The sequence below is a fragment of the Lutjanus erythropterus genome, chromosome 4 (genome assembly GCF_056507025.1).
Source record: "Lutjanus erythropterus isolate fLutEry1 chromosome 4, fLutEry1.hap2, whole genome shotgun sequence".
In the NCBI taxonomy this organism is placed as follows: Eukaryota; Metazoa; Chordata; class Actinopteri; order Lutjaniformes; family Lutjanidae; genus Lutjanus; species Lutjanus erythropterus.
Window position 1 is genome coordinate 39,943,441 of NC_139320.1, and position 10,695 is coordinate 39,954,135.

The 10,695-nt window shown below is 38.3% G+C and overlaps 1 protein-coding gene across 1 annotated transcript; it reads left to right on the forward strand.

The window, feature by feature from the left end:
- Positions 1-3,186: 3,186 nt before the first annotated feature.
- LOC146328984 (fructose-bisphosphate aldolase C-like) lies at positions 3,187-10,288 on the forward strand. Its single transcript, XM_084717951.1, has 9 exons — positions 3,187-3,251; positions 4,694-4,832; positions 4,956-5,167; positions 5,298-5,352; positions 5,448-5,608; positions 5,690-5,773; positions 6,477-6,651; positions 7,449-7,648; positions 9,502-10,288. The coding sequence occupies exons 2-9, from the start codon at positions 4,721-4,723 to the stop codon at positions 9,592-9,594; spliced, it is 1,092 nt and encodes a 363-aa protein (XP_084574077.1). The 5' UTR covers positions 3,187-3,251; positions 4,694-4,720; the 3' UTR covers positions 9,595-10,288.
- The last annotated feature ends 407 nt before the right edge of the window (positions 10,289-10,695 follow it).

The window sequence follows — 10,695 nt, forward strand, 5'->3', positions numbered from 1 at the left end:
TTACAACCAAACCAGAGTTGGCAATTTTTAGTGCAGTTGAAAGACAAACTAAGATATTTTTGGTGAGTTTTATTTTTTGTGTTTGTGTGTCAAGTTTGAATAAAGTGTATTTAATGCTGATAAAATCAGTTTCAGTAATCAGTAAATGGAGTCCAGTGGGTTTCATGAGAGCGAAATCAGCTGCTTCTGGTTAAACAAAAAGGATCTTACTCTTTACAAAAAGGTTGAATTTTGTAAAGATCCTTTTCATAATTTTATTAGACACTCATACTAACAATCTGAGCCTGTCAGTGGTAAAAAAAAAAGAAGCACTTATAGTGGACGAACTTTGATGGTTCATTGACGGTTGCAGCGGTCTCACTCAATACTGGATCAATTTCAAAGATTGTTGTCCCTGTTAGTCACAAGACACAAAAACATAGAGTCCTTTAAGTAAATTAGTCCCCTGTTGTATTTACTGGGTAAAACATACCAAGTGTCTTATTCTAAATCCCATTGTACCTGGATACATTATGGCCAACTTTCAGCCTTGGGTTGACCTATTTAGAGGAGCACTCACAAACCCATCGAGGACAGCCTTAATAGGACAGAAAATTGAGGACCAGATAAAGTATCATCATTAAATGTTTTTAATTAGGTAACAGAGAGGAAAAAAAACTGAGTGTCCCGGCGGAGGCAGCCACGTTTAATTGCTGTACTTCTTGAAGGCATGTATCTATTTAAATCTGTATCTCCTGAATGGGAGAGCACCGGCTCCTCCTCCCCGCCGCCTCCTGACATTGAATTCCCTCTCAGGCCCTTGTCTTAGACAGGTCCACCATGTCTGTGTTGCGGCTGTATAGTGGCAGGAGGCAGTCCAGTGACCCATATCTGGTTTCTGAGGCACAGTGACCCACAATAGTGAAGAAAGGAGTCCCCTGAAATGCCGGAGAGTCGTCCCACTGAGTCTGAAGAAACAGTGACATTATGTAACAGAACACACAACAGAAAAGATGCAGTTTCCTGTGCCTGAGTGCATAAACCACCATGAGTTTCAGACTTCAGTTTGTCCCTGAAGCAAAATGTTTCCCTAAACTGAGGGGTTACTTGTATAAAGTCTCTTAAATTGTCTTACTGTCATAATTAACCGCTCTGAAGTCCAGCCCCTTTTGTACCGTCAGTCAGTTTTCTCATTTCCTGTTTATATGCCATGTGCAAGGCTCATTTATGTGAAAAATAAAACCAAATTTTGAAGCTGGTTAAAACATCTTTCTGGAGGACCAGTGGCAGACACCGCCATAGAAAAACAAATGTTCAAATTCACCTGCCACTCAATAATGAGTCTTTATTCAGCAACTTTCATATTTTACCAGCATTTGGCTGATGCAAGCATAAGTTAGGTAATGTTAGTGATTTAATAATAATTTTATTGCTCCTCCAGAGTCTATGATCAGATTGTGTCCATAGCAGCGGTCTGTTCTTCGTAACAATGGTCTGTTACACAAAGCCGCGTCCTGAGAAATATCAGATTGCTGTAATTGACCAATCAGGATTAACAAAACCATGTGATAACTGTAAAGACCAAAAAGGGGTGGAGCTGAGGAACAGTCAGTAGAACACACAGGTACTCCAGTTACCAAGGTACACTTCACTCACAGTGTTCTATAATGTTACCAAGCAGAACTGTTGTCAGTTGTTAGCTAACACACTCGGTTAGCCTTCGTTAGCTAGCTTCCCCAAAATGGACAACAAAGAGTAACAAAAAGAAAAAGAAGAGATTGTTGTTGTTCTCAAAGAATATGAAAAGCACACACACGTATTAATCCAAAGTAAATTTAACCAGCCACAACAAATACGCACAAGCAGAAGACGTCTGACAAAATCAACATGAGAAACCTGCTTTGACACTAAATATAGATGTAATGATGCAATATGAAAATATTACTGTTACAGCAAGAAAGGAAAAACATCAACAGAAGTTGACAAAAACTGATGAGTTTCAATGAAACAATATAGATAATACATCAGACAGAGTTATGCTAAAGTTTGGCTTACTAGTTTCAAAGTTGCTAAAGTCAACATCCAGTCTATACTTGCAAACAAGTTGTGTTCAGTGGGTTTCCTTTTTTCAAAAAATGTGTCTTGGTGTCTGCTCCTCTTCCTCAATCACCATAAATTCAGCCATTGTATTATGTTCACCAAATAATTTCACTTTTAAAGGACTGAGGAAAATGGTTAATAAGGACATAGCAACACACGAGCGAATACTTAAGATGCTATGGAAAAACAGAGATTAAAGGGTTTTCCCGTACAATATTCTGAGGAAATCCTTATCCTTAGATGAAAATTTAAGAGAAACCTTAGCCTAAGTGGTTTTATGTGGTTTGCAACTGGGTACTGAACTGCAATGATGCAGATTAACATAATTCAGCACCTTAAATTAATCAAAAATTATCCTGTTTGCAGGCTTTCAAAGAGAAGCCCTGATACTACACAAAGAGAAAAAAGGTGAAAATTCCCTCTTCAAAATGGGAAAATGATTTAGCTGACCTAATTTTTTTTTGGTCTAATTTGGGCCGTATCACCATGTTCATTTACATTGAGTGGAACCTGGAAATGATTTCTATTTCTGACACATTTCATCACATTCTTTACAGTTTAAAGGCTCGCGAAAGGAAGCCACCGAGTGCACGAATTGCTCTGAGACTGAAACACCCCAGTGAATTTGAGGGTGAAGACCAAATTATCAGGAGACTCGAAACCTTCCTCAGGGCACATTTTTACTAATTAAAATAGAAATAGCACACCATGGGCTATGGCTAAACGCTTAAATTAGGTTGCTATAGGGTGCTGTCGGAATAGATTATTTATTATTTTACAATCGGCCTGAATATGGAGTAGGACATAAAATAGTTCAGTTAAAACAGGACAGCATGTGAAACTTAAAGTTGTCAAATAATTGTGGATATGACCATCCAATTAAACTGCATGTTTAGAAGCACCACATGAACTTAATTACTGTGACGAGACTAAACAGATGGTAATGTGGACGTTTCAGCAAACCTGTGATGCACCCTCTTTATTTAAATAGAACAATGATTCATCAAAAATCTTCTAATTTATGTGGGGCAAAGGTGGGTGTGAAAGCACCGCCCAGGGGAGTGGACTTAAGAGGTGTGACACACTTGAGCTGGATACAAACTAGAGCTGACGGAGAGTCTCTGTCAGTGTTCATCTCATCACGGGACGAGACACATTTCACTTTCTGTCAGGTAAGAACTTTTACTGCTCGTGTCTTTTTGTTGGCTTTCCTCAGCCGTTTGTTATAATATTAATAATAATAAATAATACATTTATTTTTAAAGTGTTCTGAAATATTTCTATAATAAAATACTTTATTTTAATTTAACATTTTAGTGGGTAAATCTATATACATCTGTATGAAGCTCACGTGCTGCAGGTTGATGTAAACAGAACAACAATGGGGACAATTAGGGGCATTTATTCAAGACTCTTTAAAGTTGACTCTGGATCATATCCAGTCTAATTTAAATTTACCTCAAAGATGTCCAGACTGATACGTTTTTTTATGTGCAGCAACTTCATCTTTGATAACGTACGAAAGTTGCATTATTTTTTTTTTCATTTGTTTGTGATTTTAACATTTTATGCCAGTGGTTCGCAAACTTTTTTCAGTTATATACCCCATTTTTTTCAGCCAACAAAAAAAACTGCTTTCTTCTTCTGTGAGATTTTGCGGCAGTTGACATTTTTCGGCAGTTAACAATTGCATTGACATAGGAACATTGAATATAACATGTAAATTAAACAAACTTATTTTACATTTTTAGTGAACCTATTGTTCAGTATTGATTATGCATCACTGACATTTTTTAAAAAAAAGTTCACATATCCTGTGTAGTACTCCAAAGTACCTCTAGGGATACTAGTACCCCCACTTGAGAAACAGTTTTATTCCTCTGTTGTATCTCTTTCCCACCTCTTTAGTCTGTTTCTTGTGCTACTCAAACATGTGAATTTCACCTCAGATGGTGTCAAAAAGACTAAGAGATCTTCTCTTATCGTATCTTAATGCTTTGGGTGGATTAAGCTGTAATCACGAGAAGTTAATGTGATCAGTCTGATACTTCTTTTATCAAATAATTGCACACTCACAGTTTTATGGTTGCCTTGCATGCCCAGACACTTGATGGGGCTCCATATTTTTATAACTTCATCTATAGAATTTGAAAGACAGGGGGAAGGAGAAACACATTCAAGTCCCTACAAAGATCTTTCGTATTGTGTTGATTTTGGAGGCCCCTGAGGACAAAAGCGGTAGTGTTTCGACCCTTCTAACCACAAAATAGGATTAAAAAATTAAATTATGTAAATAACATAAATTGAAAATAAAATTGCTTGTGCTTCATTTTAACTAGTACTGACTGTAACTTTGCCTGGGAAAATGTAAACACGGGCTTGTTTCATCTGATTTCATCTGACAGGTTAAGAATAACTGTGCAGAAAACGCCAGTCTTCTCGCTTTAAATTAAAACTGTTTCTTAGCCAATTAAAGGCTTCTTGTAGTGCATTTAAATATGGATGAAACTCAACATTTTCTGTCTTAACAAGCTTCATGGACAGATGAAAAACTATTTGTCATTTTTTGGTCATTGATGTATGAATAATGCAATCAGGTCACATCTTTTACCAGCGGCTGTAAGACAATCAGTCAGTCAGGATGACGCACCAGTCCCCCACGCTCTCTGAGGCACAGAAGAGGGAGCTACATGAGACTGCTCTACGCATAGTTTCTCCAGGGAAGGGCATCCTGGCTGCAGATGAGTCTGTGGGTCTGTAGCAAGTTTCTGTCTTCTCTAACTGTGGAAAACACGTACGCTATTAACAGCCACACACTGATGAGAGTGCATACAGTGGATCTAAACATCTGGCATCACATGTGTTAATGATCACAGGCAGCATGGCTAAGCGGCTGGCCCAGGTGGGAGTGGAGAACACAGAGGAGAACCGCAGACAGTACCGGCAGATCCTCTTCAGTGCAGACGAGCGCATCAACAGCTGCATCGGAGGGGTCATCTTCTTCCATGAGACGCTGTACCAGCACTCTGATAATGGCGTACCTTTTGTCAAAATGATCAGGGACAGGGGCATCCTGGTCGGCATCAAGGTGTGGCAGTTTAATCCCAAACTCATGCTCTTGTAGACTATCAAATTGCCCTTTGACCTTGATTTCCTGATCAAATACGTATCATTGAGTTGAATCTAACATGACTGCTTCTCGATTCTTTATTCCTCAGGTTGACAAGGGTGTTGTTCCCCTGGCAGGGACTTCTGGAGAAACCACCACACAGGGTTGGGGTTTATTTAACTGTCGATATCACTAATATTATCAATCTGAATGCAGGTTACAAGACAATTTATCAGTCTTCTTTAAATCTCTTCCACAGGTCTCGATGGATTGTCAGAGCGCTGTGCTCAGTATAAAAAAGATGGAGCTGTCTTTGCAAAGTGGCGCTGTGTGCTTAAAATCAGTGACACCAATCCATCTAAACTGGCGATTGCGGAGAATGCAAATGTTCTTGCACGCTACTCCAGCATCTGCCAGCAGGTCAAAACCCAGTATTATATAATGTGATAGCTTCTCTGGATGTCTTTGTATTATTCTGATAATCTTTCTTTCCTCCACCAGCATGGCATCGTGCCCATCATAGAGCCGGAGATTCTGCCTGATGGAGATCATGACCTGAAACGAGGCCAGTACATCACTGAGAAGGTGGGTTGTTGTTTTTTTTTAAACACTGCATGAGCACGGATTTTGTGACATTAGTTGCATTTACATGGACCCTAATAGTCCATAATGACCGGAATAATAGCCCAATCAGAATAAAAGTGCTTTATGTAACCACCTCAATCAGAAGAGACAGTTGGGTTGAGAGGGATGGTGTAAACCTCTGATAATCTGTTCAAGGGGAAAATATTAGCACCTAATAACCAAATAAACTCTTAACCAATTGTTTCTCTCTGGTTGGACTAAATGAATTATTCCTTCTGCAAATGTTTGCCATCATATGGGTGCAGCATTAGGTGACATGATCAGAGGAAGGAGCACCACGTTTCCTGTCCTTGGTGAGCTGTGAAGGTCCTCTTGATTCTCTCCATGTTAAAAGATTGCAGCAGACATATGTGCTGCTGAGATTGCTTCATTAGAAAGAGCAACAGAAACACAAATATTGTTCACGACATGATGCTGGTCCATCTTGAAAATTGTATGAAGAGGTGGAACAACGCGTAACTACTTGAATGTAAACGCACATCTTATCAGATCTTATCGTAAACTGATTTCAAATACTGTGCATGTAAGCACAGCTAGTTTTACTACAAGGGTAAGAGGTGAGACAGGGAATAACTGAGAAAGAATACTCCAGGAATATCAGGCTGCTTCTTCTTCTTTGGTGAAACAATCTGTATGTTTGCAGGTGCTGGCTGCAGTGTACAAGGCCATGTCCGACCACCACGTGTACCTGGAAGGCACTCTCCTCAAACCCAACATGGTCACTGCTGGACACAGCTGCCCCACCAAGTACACCCCAGAGGAAGTTGCTATGGCAACTGTCACGGCCTTGCGCCGCACTGTTCCCCCTGCGGTCACAGGTAAGCCAGAGTGCTGTCTAAAGAGCAGAGGTGCACAGAGCATCATTATCTGTGTCTTTTCGACCAATAAAATGATCTGTATTTGCATAAAAGAAAAATAAAAGAAATGGGCGGAGTTTATATTAGAAGTCATATTAAATTCATCAGCATTGCAACTGTGGTACCTTTAAAGCATCCAGTTGATTTAATATTGGCATAATCAATAATGAAATGTATTTCGACATTCTCATACAGTACTTTTCATCTCTCCTTTTCAAAAATATTTTAACTAAGTTTGATTAACTGAAGCCCACCACCACCACCTTCCTTTTACCTGGAGGACATTGAGCAATAAGAAACTGAAAACAATGTTATGTAAATTTAAAGATTCTGTTTTCCATTGGAAACAGGAACTCTTTACAGTAGAAATATTTTCCTTCAGTCGAAGGAAATCAATGCAATGTTGCTGTGTTCATCATTACCAATATGTTAATCTTACTAGAATATTATATATATATATATATATATATTAATATTACAATATAATATATCAATATTATAAATATATATTGGAATTAAGTACATCTGTAAAAATGTACTTTGATAAAAGTATAAAGTTGCACTCGTACATTTTTTAAATGATTTTTCCCAGAATAATAATGAGCCACTGCTGGGAGAAGAAGTATCTATTTCCACTGTGTTATTTGTGCTTTCTCAAATAACATATTCAGATCTCTACTAGAGAGGATATTACAGGGATATGAATAAAGTTTGCAGAGACAGCCTGAAAATAAACAGTTGTTTTCTGTTTCTTGCAGGAGTGGCTTTCCTCTCAGGTGGTCAGAGTGAAGAGGAGGCCTCTGTCCACCTCAATGCCATCAACAACTGCCCTCTGGCCAAACCCTGGATCCTGACCTTCTCCTTTGGTCGAGCCCTGCAGGCGTCTGCACTCAGAGCCTGGAGAGGACATAAAGAGAATGAGAAAGTCGCCACTGAGCAGTTCATCAAGAGAGCAGAGGCATGTCCACGTCTTATTTCTGGCTGTCAGGGTTCTAATTATACACCGTTAATTGTGCACCACTGCTAAACATGTCACATGCACACACACACACACACACACACACACACACACACACACACACACACACACACACACACACACACACACACAGAGGTGCACGTCAGCATGGCCAATTTCAGGGTTACTGTGAAAAACATTCCACTATTACCACTACAGACATTTAATATTGTCAGAGACATTTCATAGAGGCAGAATAACAAGAATGTAAGGTTACTGTTTCAACATCAGATAAGAAGTTTATTGTTTCAAAATCAGAGAATACATTTAATAATCAGAGCAAAATACAAGAAACAAAATAACAAAATCAGCAGAGGGACACAGGCAGTGTTTTTCTGTTTCACATAAACATCCCTTCATGAATCATGAATCAAGCCTTCACACACTGTTCAGCAAACTTGTGTTTTTCTTAACAGCAGAGAAACAAACAGTCTTCTTGTGCTGTTTAAGGCTCTTGCACAGCCTGATATCAGGTCAGCAACATCATCTTAGCTTTGCGGATCACAGGCACATGTAAACAGCTGTTTCGCTGCACGTCTCTCTCACTGACCGGTCCTTCACTTCCCTGTCCTTCTGTCTGTGGATTGTGATGATCTATGAATTATCTCTGCTCCGCACCACAGACATGGACAGCGTGGCTGCCCTGGTTGCACACACGACAAACACCACAAACAGCATTCAGTTAATTAGTGAGGATAAATGTTCTAAAATTGTAAGGTAATGACTGAATAAACACACATTAGCATTTTTTCCTATTACTTACTACTTATTTACTATTACTATTATTCTTTATTCCAAGCTGACCTCTCCATAATTCAAACCATGAGAGCTGTCATTTTTGACACATTAAATATCCCAGCAGACCATTAAGAAAGAGACTGGGTTTACTTGAAGTTTCTGCCCCTTAACAGGAAGTTTTCCCTCACCACTGTTGTCATGCTGCTTGCTCTTGGTGGGAACTGTTGAGTTCTGTAAATAATGTAATAAAGTTTACGATGTAGCCCTGCTCTGTATGAAAAGTGTCCTGACATGACTTCAGTCATGATCTGGCACTATACAAATAAAAAACTGAATTTAAGTTGAGTGTCATTATAAAATGAACATGTTAAAAAATGTAAATTAATGCATTTAATTTAATGATCTGTTCTGGCCACATTTTAGGAGGACGACAAGTAACGATTATTTTCATCACCAATTCATCTGTGGATTATTTTCTTGATTAATCGATTATTAACTGATTCATGATTTGGGCCATAAAATGTCATGAAATAGTGAAAAATGCTGATCCAAGTTTTCAAAAGCCCAAGCTGACGTCCTCGAATGTCTTCTTATGTCCAAAACACAAAGATATCCAGTTTACTGTCATAAGAGGAATAAATAAACCAGAAAATATTCACATTTGAGAATAGGAAAATTATGGAAATTTTTATCACAAAAAATCTCAAAATGATTAATCAATTATCAAAATAGTTCACCATTAATTTAATAATCGATTAATAATCAATTTGTCATTGCAGCTCTATATTGTAGGCTAACTGATGCTCTTATTTTCAATGCCACCTTTAAATATTTCTATTCAATGCTTTACTAGTATGCCATAATAATATTTTCTAAGTTAAAATATCGTCACTTAATGGCTTTTCTGAGCAAATATTGATATATGTGATTGTTTTGTGATTAAACTGGTGTAGATATAGTTTTGACGCTCTCTTGCCACCCCACGAATTTTTCTCTAGATCCGCTCTGCCTTTACTTTACCACTAACCAGTGTTTACTGTCTCCTCTGTCCACAGGCGAACAGTCTGGCCTGTCAGGGGAAGTATCCTGGAGGAGATAACTACGGGGAGGTTGGCCAGCGCAACTATGGTTCCTGTCATGCATACTGAAGAGTCTGAGAAGCCACATTTCCATCAGCATTGTGTCCTCCCATTACCACGGCATAATAGTTATTCCAGGAATCTGACACTCATGATGATGTTACATGAAAACAAGTGACAGCGTGTTTTCTTGCCTTGACAAATGAGGACAATCAGAATATGGCCTTGGGGTATTTCTAATGCATGTAATGAATGAAAGATGTTTGCTTTACTCTTGTTATGGATGCGCAGTATGCTCTTGTAACATAGTGCCATAATTAAAGTTTTAAAACTCTACATTTACTGCTTGGTATCACAAATACTAAAGTGCCACACGCTGTATGAAAACTGAATGTTGGCTGCAGTTTGTATCACAGCAAAGTTAATTAGAAAATAGCGAAAGCTGCTGAATGCTTGATGTACAACTCTTCTCCTATTATGTGGAAATATCTTCAGGCTTCTCTGCGTGCGAGTGTGTGTAGACTAGTTTTGTTAGTGGTCATGCACAGTCAGAAATATTGCACCAGAATTAGCTTTGAGCTAATTCTCATCTGCAGTCCCTGGGCAGAAAATAAATCAGCACAACAGCAACAGTGACAACATGATGTTGATGTTGTGTGTGTTATCATTCTGAATAGTATTCTCTAATAGTGTGAGTGTGTAATAGTCTGATAAACATAGTTCAAATGTAAGCATTCAAACAATAAAACTGTGTTCAGGTTAAGTCTGGTGTGTGTCATTTTGTTTTCTGTATTTGCAGAGGTCTTTTTTTCTCTAAATGTTGCATGTGTATTGTCAAATTTGTGATTTTCATTATTTTCATTTTCTTTGAATTGCAGTGTGTCGAGCTCTCTGGGCCACCGTACTTAACGCCATCAATGTTGATATGGCTGTTTTGACATCTTTCATGATCCACGATCAACTTTCTAACATTTTCTATATGGAACAAGAAGACTGAATATCAAAATATTAATATTAAGACACCTTGCACACCTTTATTGTGATAAAAGGGGTGTATACATTTAAGAGGATAGTTTATTCAAACATCAGGAGAAATCTAAAATTTAAATAAAGTGGTTCTGTCACATTAATAAGTGTGATGTATGGAAGAGTTTAGGCTGCTCTGTCTGT

Bases quoted from the DNA above. Each gene is read 5' to 3' on its own strand.
- LOC146328984 (XM_084717951.1), top strand. From the start codon at position 4,721: ATGACGCACCAGTCCCCCACGCTCTCTGAGGCACAGAAGAGGGAGCTA. The intron at 5,353-5,447 runs GTTGGGGTTTAT...TCTCTTCCACAG, and splicing joins TGGAGAAACCACCACACAGG to GTCTCGATGGATTGTCAGAG. The intron at 7,649-9,501 runs GCATGTCCACGT...CTCTGTCCACAG, and splicing joins AGTTCATCAAGAGAGCAGAG to GCGAACAGTCTGGCCTGTCA.